At 38.9% G+C, this 21129-nt stretch overlaps 2 protein-coding genes across 3 annotated transcripts in view; one reads left to right on the top strand and one right to left on the bottom strand.

The window, feature by feature from the left end:
• The first annotated feature begins 8373 nt into the window (after positions 1 to 8373).
• Positions 8374 to 15708, top strand: LOC137194182 (uncharacterized protein KIAA0040 homolog). Its single transcript, XM_067605814.1, has 2 exons — positions 8374 to 8674; positions 12044 to 15708. Exon 2 carries the CDS (start codon positions 12715 to 12717, stop codon positions 13045 to 13047), a length of 333 nt encoding a protein of 110 aa, XP_067461915.1. The 5' UTR covers positions 8374 to 8674; positions 12044 to 12714; the 3' UTR covers positions 13048 to 15708.
• A 4766-nt stretch (positions 15709 to 20474) lies between these two features.
• Positions 20475 to 21129, bottom strand: part of tnn (tenascin N) — a 39550-nt gene continuing 38895 nt past the window's right edge. For both annotated transcript variants that reach the window (XM_067605812.1, XM_067605813.1), the window contains one exon: positions 20475 to 21051. In XM_067605812.1, coding sequence (XP_067461913.1) covers positions 20902 to 21051 — 150 coding nt within the window. In that variant the 3' untranslated portion in view covers positions 20475 to 20901. The remainder of the gene's footprint in view (positions 21052 to 21129) is intronic.

Below are 21129 nucleotides of genomic sequence, written 5' to 3'. Positions count from 1 at the left end.
CTTGTCAACTGTGAAGCCTGAATACTGCTTAATGAGACCAATGCCCTTCACTTTTATATATTTTAGATTTAATCTTCCTATACATGTTTTTAGTTTCAGCAGCTTCTTAGGCTTTATTCATCCACAAACTGGACCCATAAAGCAGTCACTAAATGTAGCACACTCATGCATTTACCTCTTGAATGGGCCAGGTTGTAAATGTAGATATGAGTTGACATGGTTCAGACGGTGAGGTTATGCCTAGAAAAACAGACAGACTGACAGCTGGGCTCCAAGGAATGACTTACAGATACAGTAAAGTAGGTAAAGAGCAGTGTTGGGGGTAACACGTTACTGTAATCACATTACATTTGTCTGTAACGCAGTAATGTAACACATTACTGTTTACATTGCAATCACTAATCAAACTATTATGTTGTTACTTGCGTTACATAAGTTCTTCAATTATCTGTGTAATGGGAAGATATAATGGAAAGCTGAGCTACTGAACAAGTGAAGTGCTCCTAAAGGACTGTCCATAACCTGTTCCCCTTTCTTCTTTCCACAAAGTTAGGTTGTAAAAAATAGGCAGTAAATGGAAAGTGCAAAGCAAGAATCACCTTTGATGTTCTTCTCTACACGTTACACGCTGTGCTGCCTCTGTGTTATGGGTATATAAATAAGTAGAGGTCTGTCTACATGTTGGCAATGCATTCAGTTTAGCTCAGTAGTCAGCGTAGCCATCTATGATCTGGGAGACTCAAGTTCAAGACTTTGTAAGATAGTTTATTCATAAACACTTTAATATCCTAAAATTAAAAGTGTAATAAAAACAAAAACTGGATTTTTACACTTATTTCCACTTTTATTCAAATACAAATACAAATATAAATAATTTTGCTGCCTCAAAAAATAAAGATACAAATCCAAATACTGGGCTCTCTGCACATCCCTAATATGCAGATTACTTCGAGTTAGTCGTGTGAAAGGACAAGAATGTGACGGTAAAGTGCAAACGGCCAGATACAACTATCCACTGCTGTGAACCCAACATCAAATCTCTCCAAGCACCTGCAAAGGCAACATGCTAACACAAGGTTAGTAGCGAAAGACCAACGGACCCAGAGTAATGCTCAAGCTGAGTGTATACCAACCCCAACCAAGCAGCCAAAGCTTGATTTTCAACAGGCTACCAAAGCAGAGAACAAGCTTGTAGCATCGTGTATAGTAGAGGAAATGTTGCCTGTTTCTACTGAATCACCATCTTTTCAGAAACATACTCAGCAAAATACAGCTAACAGGGAACAGACGGCCACTATCAGACAGGAAAACTTTCGCGAGCTATTCTGACATTTGGACTAGCCACACTAAAAGCTTCCTAGGAATGACTGCCCACTGGATTAACCTAAGCAATTTACACCTGCTCCTGACTAGGCGTAAGATGTATGCCGGGTCTTAGCAAGAAGAAGGCTTAAGCCTAGATGGTGCAACTGGTGTAGCTATTAGGTTGGACTTAGAACACTAAGTTATTACCGACTTAGCTTAAGACCAGGTGTAAGCCCTGTTGGTGTAACGGGCCCCAAGACACTGGCACTGCGAAACAGGCTCTCCTGGATGACAGCAGGTCTGCCTGATGCCAAGCAGGTAGGCCTATAGTGTGATTATGAAATCTGAAAGCCTTTTTTTTTTTTTGTGAAACTGCAGATTTAGGTCCCTCCCTAACTCAGATGACACTTGCGCTGAGTTAAATAATCTACCAGCAATGCATTTATTTTCTACCAAGAAACACTATCCAAATATTATGAATTTTACCCTAGATTGAGCTGTGAAAGAATTGGGCTGTGTGTCTGACTTCCAATCAATTTTGTAATGGCATGGCTCTCTCTTTCTCCTCTCTGCCTGTTGCACCATTCATCTGTCAACTCCTTCCATGGAGATGCAGTACTTTGCTCTTTCTATTAAATTTCTCTGAATACTTTACTCGAGAGGAATGCCTCCTATTAAATCACTCCCCACTTGATTATGATTAGCCTACATATGCAGCACTGTGATATGGAAATATGCTGCTTTAATCAAAGACATGATAAATATGAGCATAGGCCTACATACAGTTGTTCTGCATCTATGCAGTCTGCACTTGTATTAGATTAAGTCACCTTGACTTGAGTCTATAGCTATCCTAATGCTCAAGTTACACTGTACCTAGCCAACGATATCCAGTCTTTCTATATTGCAGGCCATCACAATGCGATTTGTGTCTGTGTTGGACAGCAAAGATGTGCTCCTTGCTGCTGTCACATTGCTAAACTTTAAAGTGTTGTGGCTGAGAGAAGAGGAGAGGAGAGAAGCCCTGAGGACCCTGCTGACTATCGAGTGTTGTGCTTTCCCCCATGATGAGCAGGGCACAACGCTTTAGCAACTGAACCCCGCCTCCAGCAGCAGTGAGAATGACTACTTTGCGTTTGATGAGGAGGATTCAGCTTCCCTCAACTCCTACACTGAAGTCATTGAATATTTGAAGTCGGGGTCAGAGATGGAGATCTTGAACCGTTTCCCTGCAATAAAGACTATATCCATGAAATTCACCATATTGATGCCGTCTAGTGCACCTGTGGAGAGGCTCTTCAGCCTGGGCAATCTTGTGCTGACTCCGAGGAGAAACAGGTTGTCTGACGATTTGAGAGGCTCCTCCTCATGAGGTGTAACCACTGCTCTAGTGATAGAAACACGTCAAATAAGTCGCGCTAGTCTATAAGCCATGGTTTGGTGAGCGAATGAGTTTGTTTCAGTGTGTTAGGCCCATTAAATGCAGTTCATATGCCAATTAAATGTGTTTTTTTCCTTTTAAGTCTGTCATCATCTAATGGCGTCATGAAGCCCAGTCTCTTATATTACTTTATTTATTGTTATTTATTTTGAGGCACTTAATATTTGTACTAGGTGGTGTTAGGAAGGCCAATGTCTTTTATATTGTTTTATATATTTATATAGTTTTATTTTGAGGCAGTTAAAGCCTATTGCCATTGCCGTCTTGATTGGCCTGCTTGAGAGGCCAAGGGCTCAGCGCTATTCGGACATTAAGCATTGTTCTCACCACAACGTTTTTCTGTGAAGTGCTCTTTGGGCTGGTTTTCACCAACTTTGTTGTTGGCTTTGTGGTTTTACTTTATTAAAGAGCTTAAAAGAAAGATCTTGTGCATGTCCTCCTTATTAGGATAGGGATTTGTGCTGATATGTGGGCATGGATAAGGTTTAATGTTATACTGTTAACTGGGAATGACGCAACAATGCATCTCAGGTGATGTTGCAGAGTAACGCAAAAGTAATGTAACAAGTAGTGTAACAAATTACTTTCTACAGGGAGTAAATAAGTAAAGTAATGCATTACTTTTTAAAAAAAGCAAACTCACATATCATTGTGATTGTGGTTATCTCCATTCTATTTAACACTGTTTACACCCTCTCCTCTCCTCTCCTCTCCTCTTTCTTTAATAGTAATTCACCACAGAAAAAAACATGCGCTATAGGTGAATCCATACAAGACATAGTTATCTTGGTATTGTTGATATTTTTGGTCTCTTTTTTGTTTTTGTGTTTTGTAGTTTGAGTCACATTTTGGGTCATTATCATTTGGAGCCTACAATTGACAGAATATATCACTGTTAGCTTTTTCTTGTCTTTTTTCTAACTAATTTTTAATGCAGTCTTAAGCAACTTACATCAAATCAGTTGTATATATATATATATATATATATATATATATATATATATATATATATATATATAATTTCAAATCATACTTAAAAAATCCACAAAAGCCTGTGTTAACTGCAGAAGTCATCCTGGTTGGAAATCACTGATTAACATGAGATCAAAAACTCTCCTCTTTTCATATATAACACATGTGTTATATGGCTTCACTGTGTTACAGTCTGCAGTTTCTGGTCAAAATCTGTCTCCAATTTGTATTTTCTGCCTAGTATAGATGCATTGTTGTTTTTTCTTTTTGTGATTTAACACCAAATGGGAAAAGGAGTTTGATTTTTGCAGTTTGCGAGCAGGGTACCTTAACTTCAGTCAAGTCCTCGGGTGTGATTCAAATATGAGAGCTGACTGACATACATATGAAAGTGTCTCTTAGGGCTACACTGACGTGAGGGATGAGCTCAGCAGAGAGTTTGTTCTACAATTTATAAGACTGCCTACAGAAAAAAAAGTAAAGCTACTTGCTCAAAGAGTTGGATAGGGATTTATTGCAGAGGGTTCAGTGTAAGCAGTGTGTACGTGTTTGTTTGTGTTTATGTGTCTCTAAGAGAAAGAGAGTAAGAGAACATTTGCTGTTTTTGAGAATGCATTCCAGCCTTAATTCAATGCACACACACATGCATGGATGCTCAGTATGAATTGGATTGAAGTGAATGGACCTCCTGCTATAATGGAAAGTGACTGTAAGACTTTGCTTCAGGTTGTTTAGTTTTGTATTTGGTCAACATGCAGAGAAGGTCAAGGAATAAACACTTAACTTCGTTTATGCTATTCTAAATGACTTGGGGAAGGATGAGAATAGGAAAAAAAAAACATTATCACAAAATCTAATCATTTGAACTTCATTTCAGTTGCAATTTTGAAAACAAATCATGTTTACACACGTGTGCAGGGGCAGGTTCACAATGAGGCAGCAGTTTCACAATGCATATTTGTTAATGTTCACACCAAGCCAAGTTGTTGCCAGTGATGATCTGCTTTCACTTCTATGTTTATGAAGCCAAAGCAGAACTGCCCCCCTATCATTAACTATCTACAACTATAATTGAATGACATTTCATAAGCAATATTGAACAAGAAAATCTTTAGCAGAAAAGGCTTTTTAACTCAGGGGTAATGTTAGGTTCAAGTTGTATGCATAGTCACATGGTTTAGGTTGAGAAATTGCTACTAAACCTCAAGGCTTAGACAACATTTTCAAAACTATTAGGAAACCTTTGTAAAAAATGAAAAACGGAAAGACACAACACATCATTTTCAACACCAACATAAAAAGGTTTGATTTTTCAGTAATGTTCCTGTTTAAAAACTCATTTCTGTTAGTCAAGGTTTCTTACTTGAGCCAATCACACTGACTACTGTTCACTTAAGGTGCTTTGTGTGAAGTTAGTCTGTTTTGTTAACAGGAGACATTGATCGACAGAGATTACCAGGGAGAGAGACTGGATACTGAGATAATAACGAGATGAGAAAATGTGACACAGTGAGGAGATTAATGCAAGCAGAATAGTCAATTACTGTCAAATAGACGCAAATTGAGGCTGGAAACAGTTTATGTCAAAATGTTTCTGTTGCTACAAAGTAGAAATTAAGAGTTTCACAATTTTACTTAAGTAGCTGAGACACTGCAGACAAGTTTTGTCATCTCAAACACACACAGACACACACACACACACGACAAAGAAAAAAAAATAGGGAAGTACATTCTTGTACTTCTTGGATATCGCATGACCACATAAGGTCATGACAGTGTCTGTGTTTTTCTTGTAAGACTGTCTATCAGACATTTCTATTTGTAGGATACACCAAAGTCTGTCTGTAAAAGATAATGACATAACAGTTATTACTGTATGTAGCTTTAATCTACTTTAGCACCCAACTGTCTGTCTGTAAATATATCTATCTGTGATTTTTCTGTTTTATGAGTCATTTTTTCTTAAATTCAAGTATCCATGACAACCTAAAATGCTGGCTAACTTGAGTGAGTTTTTATTCCCACGATGTCTTATTTAGCTTCTTCTGTATTTGGAAATACTGGGGAGCAAAGAGGAACTTAGAAAGTCCCCATTGATTGAAATGAAGCAAAATACTTCCTTTACTGCACACAGTCACCCTTTATTTGTTTATCCAGCAGACCTAATATATGTTCTTCACAAGCCAAGACAGGAATTTTAACGAAACATCTACTCTCAGAGTACAGCATGTGTCATATGATAACTATGCTGAGATTGTTACATAAATGAATGTTAAAATAGCTCGCACTGACTTCATAGTTGGAGTGTGTAATCAGGTCTCCTTGTAAAAGCCTAAAGTTTACATGCCAACATGCCAATAGCTCTTAAGTGATGGCTTTCCTTAAGAGACTGAGAGAGAGAGAGCAGAGAGGCAGCTCCTTATATAGACGAATCATCTCTTTCTCCGTCTTGCTCTTTGCCTGTTTTTTCAGCGCTGGGCCCAAACATTTTACAGGACTGAAAAACAGCTAAGGTTCTCCTCTGGGGTGACCGGTTTTATTTCTGGACACTTGTCAGATTCCACTACAGCAACCCTTTAGTCACTTTTCATTATTGCTCACATTCAAAAACTCACAGAGTGCGCAGTGTTGGGCTCACTCATATGTGTGTGTGTGTGAGAGAGTGTGTGTCCCTCCCCATGTTGGCAGGACCAGTAGGTTGTAGTGATTTATAATACCCTTCTGCACGGCCCAGTAATTCCACGAGGCTTTACTTAATGCTACTGGTAATGTCACAGTCACTTTTTTGCCATCATGATTGTATGATCAGTGATCCACTGTGAGCTCTAGTGGTCTTTCCTACAATTTGTTCGGCTACAGACTCGAGCTGGATAAAGGGATATATTGTCTGAGCTTTCCCCTCATAGGTGAGCATGACTGAGAATAAGGTTTCTATAAACCAGATGAGAGCTACACAGCCATTATAGGACAGGGTCAGCACAGTATAAATTGAGAGCAAGGTTTCCATAGAGGAAATGGTACGCATACGAGGGTCACTGCAGTGTAAGTTGAACATAAGGTATCCTCAGAGAGAAGGGAAGGTATAATAGGTTTCTTATAATGTAGGGACAAAATACAGTTTCCATCAAGGAAATGGCAAATAATAAAAAAATATTACCTTGAACTGTGACAGCCAGTGCAGTAGACCTGAATATGCATTTTGTTGCACTAAGTCAGTGTCTCTGACAGCTTTTTACAATTTATTTCTTGTGTCTTGTGATGGTTAAAAAGAGAATCAAATCTGAGATTTTCAAATGATCCCTACAGGCATAAAAGTGTATAAAGCAGATCTATACGAAGAAAAGGTGACTTCTACATGCAGGTGCGTATGCTGTAGCAATCAAAAGCAGGCAAATGAATATGTAGTGAAATCATTTTCATATAAACAACAGTAAATAAGGATTTCCATCAAGGAAAGTGGCGCTACACTGAGGTCATTAATCAACACTCGCTCGAGGTGACTGGACACTGAAGTGCCTCAACAGCAGCTGTGATATAGCGTCACTGTGTAACACTACACACCCTGCCAGTCAGATAGCACGCTGTGTGTGTGTGTGTGTGTGTGTGTGTGTGTGGTTGCATGTGTGTGTGTGGGCGTCTGGTTGCTATTTGTCTAAGATGGCTCAGACACACCTGCAGACATGGCGAGGCTTGTCTCATCAATTTTCATGTAACTATGCCTGTAGCTATGAAAAAGCACACTGCATGTTCAGCCAGTCATGGTCAGGAAGTGTGTTTTTCCGGATTATCAGACACAATGTTTCATCTTCAGTAGCTAGAATGTGAAATTTATTATTAAAAAAAAACAGATTTGTATATACATTTTATAAACTCTTGAATTTCTGAATGTGTAGGCAACGCTGTGAAAGAAACAGCTGAGAGCAAAACATTTAACGGAAATACATCATGGTTATGTGACCACAACCGCTTTTTTAGCTCTTGCATTTGGCTTTACATATGTTTCTAAGCTTGCATCATACAGCATGTGAGGACACACAGTATGTGAGTCAATGCACATTCACTTCTAATCTCCCCCTTTTCAGGACAGGAGGGTAGATTGAATTCTATTTCATGTCAGCAGAACACTTTTTAAAAAAAAAAAAAATCTTACTTGAATAAAACCCTCTTTTGCTTGACTGAACTGAAAGGACATTGACCACAACGCCACAGGCACAGGAAATATGGGTGGGTGTTTATGTGTGTGTGTGTTCACATGACCTCACTCATTCACATCTCTACAACTACTTCTGTTTAACCTGGTGGTACCTTCAACGCACTTTTGTACCTTTCATTTCCCCTTTTCGTTCTAAATGTGGGACTTGAAAATCTGGGTGGAGATGGGTTTAACTGCTATTATGCAAAAATGCTGCAACCTTTTCTTCAACTATAGGGTGTGTTGCCCAATGTTCAGATCAGGGCATGTGAGGGAACATTTCCTTTATAATCCTAACATAGAGAATTCATTTTAAGACACATTTAATAAAAGGCTTCTTATGAATTCATCTCACATTTCTTATTGAGTTTACTTAACTTCCTCTCTGCGCCTCTGTGTCTGACATCATTCAGCGAGTGTGTGTGAGTAAAGTAAAGCAACCACAAGAATTCAGTGCGCCATGCAGGAAACACATAAGTCTCAAGACAGAGGGCCCATTCTTACACAAAGTGGGCAGGGTGCAGTGACGTTGTGACCAAAACACACACACACACACTCACAGAGAAAGAGGAGGAGGAGGACGGGAAACAAGAGTAGAGAGGGAAACAGGAACAGAAAGTGAAGACTTGTCAAGATGTCTGGGTGAGGGGGATCAGAACAGAGAAGGAGCCGGATGCCTAAACAGAAACAACAGAAGTTTGAGCAGCTGACTGGATCAGACAGGAGGGGAGACTTGAACCTGCCACTTCACAAACGCCCGCGGGGTAAGGTGCTGCTTTGAAATAGATCTTGAGTGCCGGCAATACTTTTAAACTGTTCTGAGTGGTGAGCATTTATATATAAGCTGTTGATGCTTTTTGCTGTGTTACTCTGTGAAAACAAAGGCAAAATTCTTTCTATTGTGGGAGGCTCTTTTTATAAAAAAAATATATTTTGGCAGTACCATCTAACAGGATGTTTGACAAGTTATGATGATAAACTGATAAGTTTCTTCCTGCCTTTGAGTGCTGCAGCGTGTCACTATAACACACTCTTAGTTGTTTTCTTGACTTTTAAAATAAACATCTAATTTTGCGCTAAGAAAAAATTTTACCATGTGATATAATCTCTACTTGCTTCATCAACCATATAGAATGACTTTCTGTTCAATGGACCTTTGCAGAAAAAATGTTTACTGATGATAGTTTCACATTCTGCTCCTACTAAGAATGTCCTCCACTTTGCTCCTTTTACTCAGTCAGGATCGAGTTGACACAAGTCTGAACTGCAATAGGCTTGTGCACTTGTGCACTCACTGTGGAGAACTGTACTCCTCTAGACTTTTAGTGACAGCAAAACAGCTGCACTTCCACGATAGCTCAAGTTTTGAGCAAAAGAACGTATGATATGAGACTTGAATTAAGTACGTGGGTTTAAAAGTTTGTTGCTGGTCCAATCAAACTGTGCATCAATATGGACTGATAAGGGCTTTGCTCTGACTGTGCGCTCGGGGCAAGTCATTAAAGATTCCTGCCTTGCCTTCTGTCACAGCTTTGTCTTTTAGGTCACACATGTTCCTTAAAAAGCAGCAGGGGCCATACTGATCGCAATCATAACATTTTTCTCAGCCCCTTCCTGGCTTTGTGTGCCCCAGAAATGGCCTTTTCCTGTATATGAATGGCTCCAGGAGAGCACAATGTCATGAGAAAGTGAAGAGTCAGAGAGTCAGTCAGAGTCTTAGAATGGCATCTCAGTGAAATCATATGAGCCAGGGAAATATTTAAAGCTTAATTTAAAACATACTTAGAGCTATTTTTATTATAAAAACATGGCTATACGGTCTATAAAATGACCTGTTGTTTTTTATTTTCATTAAATGACAAACTAACCTCAACTCAGACATGCATCACCACCAGTTGGAGTGTGAAAACCACAGAGCTGCAAATGGCTGACAGAGAGACACTCAAATGTTTACCTCGAGAAGAGTTTGAGCCATCCGAGTGTGAAACTATCTGAGCTGGAGAATTTTCTGTAGTAATACAATAAAAAAACTTTTTTGACATTAAAAAGATAAAATGAGATCATAACACCCATGATCTAAGATCTTTTTTTACATTTCCTGTGTTACTTCTTGTTAACACTGCACTAGCACACCCATGTTTAGACACAACTTTCAGTGATCTCACTGTTCCGGGCCACAGACTATAATTATCATAACACTTAGTGACTTATTCATTCCATTTAATGACTTAACCTCTGATACATTGTTAGTCATCTCTTTTTCTATAGCTAGATCGCCCCTCTATGCTGCTCCTGGCCTCTGTCTCTCTCTTACAGACATATTGTTCAGTGGCTCGGGCTTGTTGTGTTGACAGTAGTTTCATAATGTAAGGGAGTCGCTCACCGAGACCAGAGTGTACACAAAGGTGATGGAGCTCAGCCAAGCTCATCACAACAGCATGTACCTACAGTAAAGAAAATAATCACGAATAATGCGGCGGTGACACAATCACTCAGAGCAATGTGCTCAGTCTTCATTGTGGCGGTGGTTCTCAACCTTCAAATGAAAGGTTGTGTATTTGCGATGCCCTAGTCACTGATCGCATGTCTTCTGGTTGTAACGGTGAGTTTATTTGAATCATTTTTAGAAGTAATTCGAAACACACAAAGATTAGAAGAAAATCTGAAGAAATGTGCATCATTTTGTGTAGTGGAATTTTTTTAATGCTTTCCTATCCTCTTAATCATCTTTCAACCCACCAGGTTTAGCTCTTTTTTATGGGGGTCATGACCACCAGGTTGGAAACCACAGACACTTTGATGAAAGGTTAAAAAAAGGTCAGCTTGCACCTGAAATCTAAAAACAAAGTATAAACTTTACAGGCTCAAAAAGCCCAGGAGTGCTTGGCCTAAAATACACAACGGCTTGTGTGACCTTGTAACTAACATTAATTGAATTTCAGTTGCAAAAAAATGTAACAGTAAGCCAAACAGACAAATACAGTTTTCAATGTGGTGATTTATTTTAGATCGGTGCTGGCTTCGGTGAAACTGCTTACTCTGAACTCTCACTTTGACGTTTCAGGTGACGCACTTGCTACTTAGCTTTAAGAGCTCAGTTTCCTGTTGAGAAAATGAACAGGAGGGAAGTTAGTGGGCTGTCTGAGGGTAAACCAATTTCACACATGAGACGCAACGCACAGCGACATCCACGCCAAATCTATTTGCTCTCCACTTGCAGGTGCATCTTCCTCTCCCTCTCTCTCTCTCTCTCTCTCTCTCTCTCTCTCTCTCTCTCTCTCTGCCTAAGAAGCAGCCAAATGTGAGATGAAAATCTTTTCTCCCTCCTGCATCTAGAATACAAAGGAGCCCTGTAGCCGTGAGCTACAGAGACTCTAAGGGACATACTTAAGTCAAATGGTGTTTGAAATCATTGAAAAACTATCGTTGTTTAACACCATTTAAATAAAGACGTCGCCTCAAGGCCTTAGAATTAATCAAACAGTCTATATTCTTAGAGAAAAAAGAAACAATATTTCTTTTATTTCTAAGACTTATCTTATTGCAGCCCCTTTACACCACATGAATACCTCACCTTATGTTTTCTTCTCCAGGAGAGCTGTTAAGAAGAGATTTCATCTGAGGGCAGAGGAAAATGTTACAATCAGACATTTATGAAAACTAAGGCCAGATCCCGTCTATCTCCTCCAATGGGAACCATTAGCCGGCTATATTCAGATGAATCTCCTGCAGCATGGTTCTCTCTAGCTTACCTCTCTCCCTCCTCTCGCTTATTTCTGACACTCTGTCGCACTCTCTGCCTCAGCGGGACTCTTAGAAAGATTGGTTACCACTATCTCTCCCTCAGACACAATCTCCCTCCATTTCTTTCTTTCTCTCCTTTTGCCTCCTGTCTTCCTCAGAGGGACTTTTAGAGAGATCTGCCCAGAATCCTGAATGACTCCTCTGCAGTATTAATGAGGGGAAAGCTGAAAATCTGAGGCTGACATTGACAAGAGGGGAGAGCAGGAGTAGAGACATTAAAGATGGAGACAGAAAGACAGATTGGAGGCAGGGAAGGGAAAGAGGGAGGAAGACAAGCTTTCTGCTGGAAACTAAATGTTCACTTTCTCTGTATTTTTTTTGTTCCACAGACACACCCAAACTCAACCACCCCTCTACAACTGGATTAAACTAAATCAAGAACCAAAGGGCAAGAGGACAGGAGAGGACAAAGAGCAAGAAAACGGAATAAACAGACTTGGCTGATTTGCGGCTTTCTTCAAGATCAGAATCATCACAACGGGGCCATTTCAAAGAAAACCTTCCTATAAACAGATTTTCTTTTGGTCTCTTGGATTTGTTTCAAAAAAATGCTTTGGCCTTTTAACTGCTTGACAGGACACTTTAAGGAAGGAGGCATATATGAAGTCACCCTCCACGTTTCCAGTGATTCCAACTAACATAAACAACATAGGCCTGAGAGCATACACAAACATCACACACTCAGCAGATAGAAATCTGCGTCTCAGGGCATCTATCTAAACTCCAATCATCAAAAGCAGGAGACATGAGAACATGAAAGCACTGAGGCTGACCTGAAAGTAAAACTTCATATCTTAAAACTCCAAAGCGGCAACCACATAACATAAAAGGACTTTAATTTAAATTAAAAGCATATCTTAATTATTTTTGGTGTCTCCAGCTGCCTACTATGCACATTTACTGTCTTATGAGCTTCACAAACCTCTAAAGGATTAATTGAAACTTTACAACTGCCAGACAGACTCAATTAAAAGGAGTCACAGCCCCGTATCCTAAAGCCATGGATGGGAAAACAGACAACATCCAGGATTTTTTCAACCAACTTTGGAGCTTTGCAACAGACAAACACAACCAGGGTGTCTACAACACAGTCTGCCTGGTGGTTCTTCTAATTCTTCCCCTGCTGGTCCTCCTCACTACTTTGGTGGTGTGCTGCCACTGCTGTTGCTGTCGCCATGCCAACGGCTGCTGTTGCTGCTGCTGCAAACACACTATGGCAACTGCAGGGTCGGAAACGAAAAAGAAAAAAAATGCGGCCAATACGGAAGACTTGTGGATCTCTGTGAAGACGGGGCCGATGACACCTGACAGGGTTGCCCTGACCATGGTGTAGGAATCCCTTTAAAAAAAAAAAAAAAAAATATTGCTGATCTTGGGTCAGTGGATGCAGTGGAGCTGATGAAGTGTCAAAGGGGCAAAAAACTCTGACTATCTTGGACTCAAAGGAGGCTAAAGGAAATGTTCAAACAAATGGGAAGAACTTCACATCGTAATGGACACAGCTTTGGTTTAACAGTGTACAGATTCTTGTAATTTTGTATTCATATATATGTGAATATATATCATATATATATGTAGTATGTGGAGGTTTTATGACAATGTTTACAGCATTTTGTATGAACTTTTTAGTGTGTGGTACATAAAGGAAGAAATATGCTAGACACAAGCCTATACATACTTACAAATGTGTGTGTATGTGTGTGTGCTTGTGTGCTTAGGTTAGAGAGAGAGTGTGTATGTGTGTGTGTGTGTGTGAGAGAGAGAAAAGTACAGTGTTATTGAGAGCACTTTGTTCTTAGAGCTCCCATGTGAAATTCATTGTGTCTGTATTTGGGAGAGAGAGCCAATTTAAGGACTGCCCAGTGTTGAGGTGGCTGTAATACTGCCTACTTTTCACATGCAGGCTGCAATCTAGACTGATGATTGACTCTCACTTTCTGAACTAAAAGCCATCCAAAATGTTGAACTCACAGCATGCTGAAAGAAAACTATACCTTCATTCATATCAATATCTTTCCTGTTCTTGCTTTATTTGCTGTTGCAGTATTTAGGTCAAGGGAGCCTTAAAGGCACAATTTTTAATCCAAATGTAAACAAAAGCACTAACAAAAATTTAAACCAAACATTCCTCTCAAACTAATAGTCTCTTAATAAACTCATTGATACTAGATAACAAATATATCTAAAGTCAATTAAGTTTTCCGGTTTGTTTATATCAATAATGCTTGGAAACCCAGCCGCAGTCAATTATATTCGGTTGAGAAACAAACAATAATCATTTATTTCATCTTTCAGCCGAACTCCTCAATTATGCAAATAAATATACCTCAGAGTTATGTGGTCAAACAATCAGTGCTTTAAAAGTACAATTTTTTAACTTATTTACGTAGCAGAAACTCTGGAATAATCAAATGATTTGGGCTTTAAGTGGATTGTGCCAGAAGGCTCATTTTTTTAAAAGGTATATGACATCTCTAAGCTAGCGTCTCAGCAGTATCATCGTCTTTATGCATTAGCTTACACTGGCACTAAGTTGATCTTCTTGTTCAAGTGCTGCTGGGAAAACAGGCCCCACTCATTTCATTACTGCTCAGACAGATACAGTCCCGTGTGGAAATCGGGGTTCGTCTCTTCTGCTTCATGTTCAGAGAGAGAAACTGTACTTGTTGGGCTTAATTTGAAAGCTTGCCCTGCAAAATAAAGCCCTTGTAGCAATGCATGATCACTAATCAGAGCTACGCCGCCCATACTGAGAGGTTTGCCAAGAAATAACATCATCGACATGTTCAGAGGTTGGCTCAACATGTTATTGTGGTTTGTATTTGTCAGAGGGAGATAACAGTCAGTTCACAGAGTTTCTGTTTTTATATGACAGAGGCAGGCTTTCTTAACAGCACATACAGTGAAATAATAGTCAAATAGATAAAAGACAGGAAAGATAAAACTACAAAAACGCTTTCACATGCAAGTGAGTTTTGAGAAGACATTTTAGAAGACGATTCTTAAAAATAAAGAATCTGACACACAAACCTGATATACAAGGCAGGGAGTCACAGCTGGGTGTCCAATGCTGCAATAATTAGACAACCCAACTGATCACAGATTTTGAGCATTGATGGGTGAAAAATACCTGTCATGTGATCGTTGATATTTTGTTTTTAAGATACGGGGGAATTTGTTTTGCTTTCAGTTTTCTGCCAGTGGTTTCATCAGTATAATTACAAGGAAAAATGTAGGCAGGCAGGAAAATTATGGTTCTGCGAAAATAATCAACTATTCAGGCATGCATGCATATTGATATTTTTTCAAGTTCATTCCAGTTGGCCTCTGGCTGTACTCAGTTAGCAGCTGACCATGAGTTACTGATCCTCATTATCAGTTTTCAGATCTATCATACTGTAGAGGATTGTTAGTGTTTTTACAACCCTATAAATGTTTACTATTCTGAGGTGTTAACATGTTCACACCATTCACACTTTTCTCCTCAACACCTATTAGGCAGTATTTGTCATATTGAACCTTGTCGTGTTATGACTTTCCTTACTTCCCTCACATATCATATTTGATTTTCTAGGGACTACAGTATGTAAATCAGGAGGCAAAGGGCAGAAATATAAATATATGTTTTGCTTTTTCCCCTTTGTCGTTTTGCCTTGATCAGAGGGAATAGGGGTGGGGTTGGGGAGGATGGCAGGGGGGATTTGTCATCTGTTTGAACTGCAAATCTGCCATCCTGGAGAGTTTTCTATACGATAGCACCACTTTTTTTGATCCCATCCAATTATGCATGACATTGTATATTTAGGACATGTTTTTGTTGTTCCATAGTTGAAAAAAATGCTGAGGTGATTCTTTTTTTTTTAATTATGTGCCTGGCTGGGCTTTGTTGGTTGCTCTGCATGCATAATTTATCTTGACATATAGAGATACAATGATAAAGGAGAGCACACTGTAGAAGATGACAGGGAGAGAAATAAAGTATTTTTCTAGCTTTGTGGAATCTCATTTTTCTATTTCTAATATAAATTGAAGTTAACAGAGCCTTTGAAATTTGACACCAAGTCATTATCTTTATGTGTAAGCATACCACATATTGCACCTGCCTCCTCTTTCAATGTGGCTGCCAAGACTTAAGAAGTATGCTCACAAAATTCAGTATTTACTGTGTAGAGCAGTGTGTACGTGATCACTTTTTGCAGAGTGTTAACACACTTTGCTTACTGAGACCACAGGAACTGTGACTGACTGTGAAATGTTAGGAAAAAAAACAAAACAACAACAACTAACAAAGAGCTGCAATTGTTTTTCATTTATGTACAGCATGACCTCTACTGTGCATGGCTTCAAACAGCAATAATTGATGATAAGCTGACAGTGGATGCTGCAGTGAGTTACAGAAATGCTTGTGGATGGCAAAAAACAACCAAAAAAAAACCATGCAAATAGAAATCTATATTTAATGAATAAAAGTGATGGAGGAAAGTTACTTCCGGTTTAAACTGTAAGCTGCTGAAGCAAAGCAATTAATAGGCACTTCTGCCTCCAGTGATCTTCATGAACATGTAATTTTCATCATCGGTTTGATGGCCATAGCAGAGGAACCTTTGATGCAAGTAATCAGTTTGGCTTGAGGAGCAGTTCATCTCTGACGAAATTAAAGCTCAGACATGTACTTTGGGAAATTTGTTCCGTCTCACGGATCCTGATTCTTAACCTGCGTGAGATTCTCAATGTTGTCAGGGTATTAGCATAACTTTAATTTCAGCATGTAAACAACATATTTGTTTATTTCAGTCTTTAAGGCCGGAGGACGTGGCTTTGAGAACAATCTTTCATAACTTGTAATCTTTTCACTTTGACATGTAAATGTGAAAAAAAAAATCTGGAGGTGAATCCAACTCTCTGAGAAATTGTTTTAATGTGGTTATAAATAATGTGTGATAAATTGTGAATAATAATCAGTGAGCTTATTTTTAACACTTTAGTTAAGTGGTTGTCGACCTTTTTGGAAGACCTGACCCTTTGTAATGAGGGGCCCAAGCTGCAAATTTGTGACTCCACCTGTACATGAAAAGTACACATATATAGCCTCATTCAGGTCACATGTGGGATATAAACTTAGCAAGCCAGACAGCTGTGGCTGTTAATTTTTGATGTGGGAAGCACAATTTAGTGTCAGACATCCAAACACCACATAATACTGCTGCTCAGGAATAGGCTACTTGAAGGTGGACTACTTCGGGAACACCTCTATTGCAAAATTTGAACCAGCTAAAATGCATTGTTTTATATTGGCACATGTGTGAAAGTGAAAATCAATCAAGGAAAAAAATACATTCATGAAAAGATCAATATATACATCATTCAACTCAAAACGCTGCCACTGTATCCCTACAATACCAGGACAGACCACCAGGGGTCCACTTTAGCTATAATGTACCCCATAATACAGGAACTTGCACCATCATCATTAGTAATTTTGGTACTTTTTTGCTTTTTTGCTGTGTGACAGCTCATAGGCTATTTCGACATCTCTTCTCTTCTCTTTTGTGACCTCTCTCTGGTTTGCACTTCTCTCTTTCCATGAACAGCTCACACTCCACCCCTTAAAACAAACACTCCCTTGTTACAACCACGTTCTGTCATGGAAAAAATACATCACACTGAAACTCAGGCATAAGTATCAACCTGACCAACACAGCCAGACAAATGTATGTATGCATGCTACTGTACTGTATTTATACACACACACACATATGAGAGAGACTGAAAGAGAAAGAGAGAGAGGGAAAGAGAAAGGGCAAACTTCTCTTTCACCCCTTTGTGTTTATCCTGGCACGGAAAGAACAACTTGCCTTGCAGAGCAATGGCAGGAACCAATCTCCTTAAAGTAATTTGCAGTCACTGTGGCTGAAAAGGCCTTTCCCATCAATGAGCTTTTGTGAGACATTTCATTTTAAAGTTGAAATGAAATGCTATGCTAGGAATATCTGCTGCAAATTTGTTTTTGATGAATACACAGTAAAATGTTTTTCTTTTGTCTTCGTCCTTTTGGCCTTTGGGGATGAAGTGATGTTCCTGAGGTGTTGTTTGAGCAGTTTATGTTTGATAGCTGTATCTTTTTGTGTTTAAAAGGAGTAATCTGCTGCTTATATTCTGTCAGTACAGTTTTGGTTCCTTCCCAGGCAACCAGTGAGCTGTTGCCATCTACAGATTAGGAAAAACAGAATTGGGAAACTGTTATTAGACAAGATGGCAAACAGTCATCAGTTCCTGCAAGTAGTAGCTCAAGTTATTATGATGGCCTACTCTAGGAACACTGCAGTCATAGATAGAGAAAATCAACGGCACTCGTGTATTCATCAACCTTACAATTGGCTTAACAGGAACAGATTCAAGGTGAAATTCAGGTTTCATAATAGATTTATAATGTTAACTCAAAATATTCAAAATGCAATCTGAGCAAACTGATCAAGAGTGTGGTTGAAATCTCCACAAAAAAAATAGTGGGTGGACCTTGAGTTATGTTAGACTGTGATTAGATGCAGATTGTTGAAACTAAAGCTACTGATAGTCTTTGGATATCTTGTACTATAGTTTTTAGGTTTAGGGATGCCAATGTCAGCCAGTCAGTAACTCCACCACTTTGCTCCAGACTGAAATATCTTGACATGTTTTGGATGGATTGCTGTGAAATTTGATACAGACATTCATGGTCCTTGAAAGGTGGAATTCCACTGACTTTCCTGATTTTTCACTCATCCAGTGAAATATCCCCACATCTACAAGATGGATTGACACGTCATATTCTCCAGACAGTCATGCCTTGAGGATGAATCCTAATGACTTTGGATCTAGCACCACCATCAGTTTGACATGATTGGTTTTCACCAGTGAAATGTCTGATTATGGATCATGAAATTTGATACACACATTAATGTCCCCATCAGGATGAGTTGTAAAAACTAACCATCAGGTAAAATTTCACTTTGTCTAAAGTTGGCAAATGTTAGCATGCTAATATGCTGAACTAAGATGAAAAAAAATGATATAAACCTGGTAAACATTAGCTTGTTAGCATTGTCATTCTGAGCATGTTAGCATGCTGATGTTATCATTTAGCTCCAAGCATTGTTGCAAAGATCCTCTCCAGACATATTTTAAGACATATAAAAATACCCAGAAGTTTAACTGCTGGACACAAGATGTCTCTTACTTCACTGTAAAGTCCATTCTCAGTGTTTGTGCACTGTAGGCTTCAAGTTTCCACATCACACTTGTGTAAATTGATTACTGGACCAAGATTTGCTTCCAAACTAGTTATCACAAATCCTGCTCATAGGCCCAACCCTTAAAATTAGATTTTCAATGAGCACAGAGAACATTTCCACTATCAGCAGATGAACGTTGAAACAACCTTCTAGTGTCAAACTCTGCACATGCAGCATTCTGCACAGTGAAGCTCAAACATCCAACTGTAGGAAGAAAAATTTATTTTTGAGTGGATGGGGTTTTAAGTACAGTCTCACAGAGCTGCTAGTATGGCTATAGACTTATATTGTTATTGTGGCTAAATAATAACACAGTAATATGACACTACAGTAATAGTAAAAATATATAAAATCCTTCCTGACATTTCTATAGTAAGATACCCAGTCTTCAAAACATCAACTGTGTGCAGAGTCTAAATTTTTTCATTAAAATCTGTGGAGCATAAAGATAGAGCCTCATGCTCATTAATTATATAGTTCACCCCATAAAAAAGCTCAAATTGTCCTTAGATGAGGAAAATGACAATGTCTTCATGTCACAAAAACTTTTTATTTATTCATTCTGTGAATGTGTGGCATGAATATGAATGAGCTATAATGTTGATTTGACAACACAATTGATACAGAAAATATTCATTCTGATTTCTTTGTGAACTTCTGACCTTGAAAAGACTGGTTGGGAATTGTCTGGAATAAAACCTTATGGGCCATGAAGGCTTAAAAAGACATCTTAGGGAATGCAATTTATGAGGGGCATGGACTACAAATCAGCTCTGGCAGATTAGCAGAAAGGTTGATTGATGTCTTCTGTCCTTGTCACATAAACCAACAGAGTTTGTGATAAAAGTGTAAAAAAATGTAATTAAGTAATAAAGTCAAAGTCAAAGCAGTATTAATAACATTTGTCACCTTTCCAGATTGAAAACAAGAGTTTGGTCATTAAGTTCCTGAGGATAAGGCGACAAACTCCGATGAAATTAATTCCTGTTGACGTTTGATGAGGGCACATTACATTGATTGATATGCGTTGTCCCTATCATATGATCGTAAAACAGGAGCAATATGGCCATTCCAGACAGCCATCCATTGTTGTTCTCTGGCTTGTCCCACACCAGCTACTGTAATGTGATGTGACAGTGTTTAAGGCACAGTGGCAGTCTAATGTGACACAGCCAGCCAGCGTCATGATCAATAAACTCAGGGCTCTAACTTGCTAATTGTCTGCACCTGATTCTTGAAGAAAACACACAAGCTGTTGGTACCACTTTTTTGTTTTAAATTTATGTTATTATGACAATACTACTATACACAGGAAAAGCTGCTACTATTTCCTCTTAAAACATGAAATTAACAAATATTATACAAATAACCTGGGTTGCTGCCCTAAGATTTTTTTTCCAAAAAGTTTAAAATGAATGCAGTAATTGGCGAAGAAACTGAATTTTCAGTTTCCAATTTCCCTCAAATGCACTGTTTCCTGATTTAAAACAGCTTTCTACCAAAATCTGTGAAACATGAGTTTTTGTTTTATTACAATGACATTATAACTGATACACTAAACTCAACTTAATGTTCAACTTCAGTTCACTTCAAAACAACTCCAAGGCAGCTTCCTATTTGCCGCTTTCCCACAATCACACTAAACCTAGGAATTACTAGTGAATCTCATTGTAGACAAACAGCTAATAAGTTACTATTGCTTTTGAGCAATTCTCTCTTTGCCCAAAAAGTGTAAATATTGTCCTAGACTTGAGGCACTTAGGCATGTAGAACGGTGGGAATTCATGGGTGGTTATAGGTGATCCACACTGAACTCTTTCAACTGCACGAATATGAAGACATAAACCTAAATCTAACATGATGGCAGGTTGATACGGCAGAAGACGGCTGGTGTGGTTTAAGTAGAAGGTGTCCTTCTATTTCTTTTGGAGGATTTTGTTTCTGTTCTTCTCCCTGGCCATCAACGATCGTCTTTTCCGGCTGGACATGGCTCCCAGAGGTCGGATCTTCATCTCTGTGAAATCGAGGGATGTCAGGTGGCCCTTCCATGGTTCCCAGTTCACTCCCTGAAAGTGGGACAACAGATTGAGTGAGAAAGAGATTGAAGCGAAGAAGGGGAGAAATGAGTAAAAGTAAAGTAGAGT

The sequence above is a fragment of the Thunnus thynnus genome, chromosome 12 (assembly GCF_963924715.1).
Source record: "Thunnus thynnus chromosome 12, fThuThy2.1, whole genome shotgun sequence".
Taxonomy (NCBI): Eukaryota; Metazoa; Chordata; class Actinopteri; order Scombriformes; family Scombridae; genus Thunnus; species Thunnus thynnus.
This window is presented reverse-complemented; position numbering and strand designations above follow the sequence as displayed.

Coding starts and splice junctions, on each gene's coding strand:
- LOC137194182 (XM_067605814.1), top strand. CDS start 12,715: ATGGATGGGAAAACAGACAACATCCAGGATTTTTTCAACCAACTTTGG.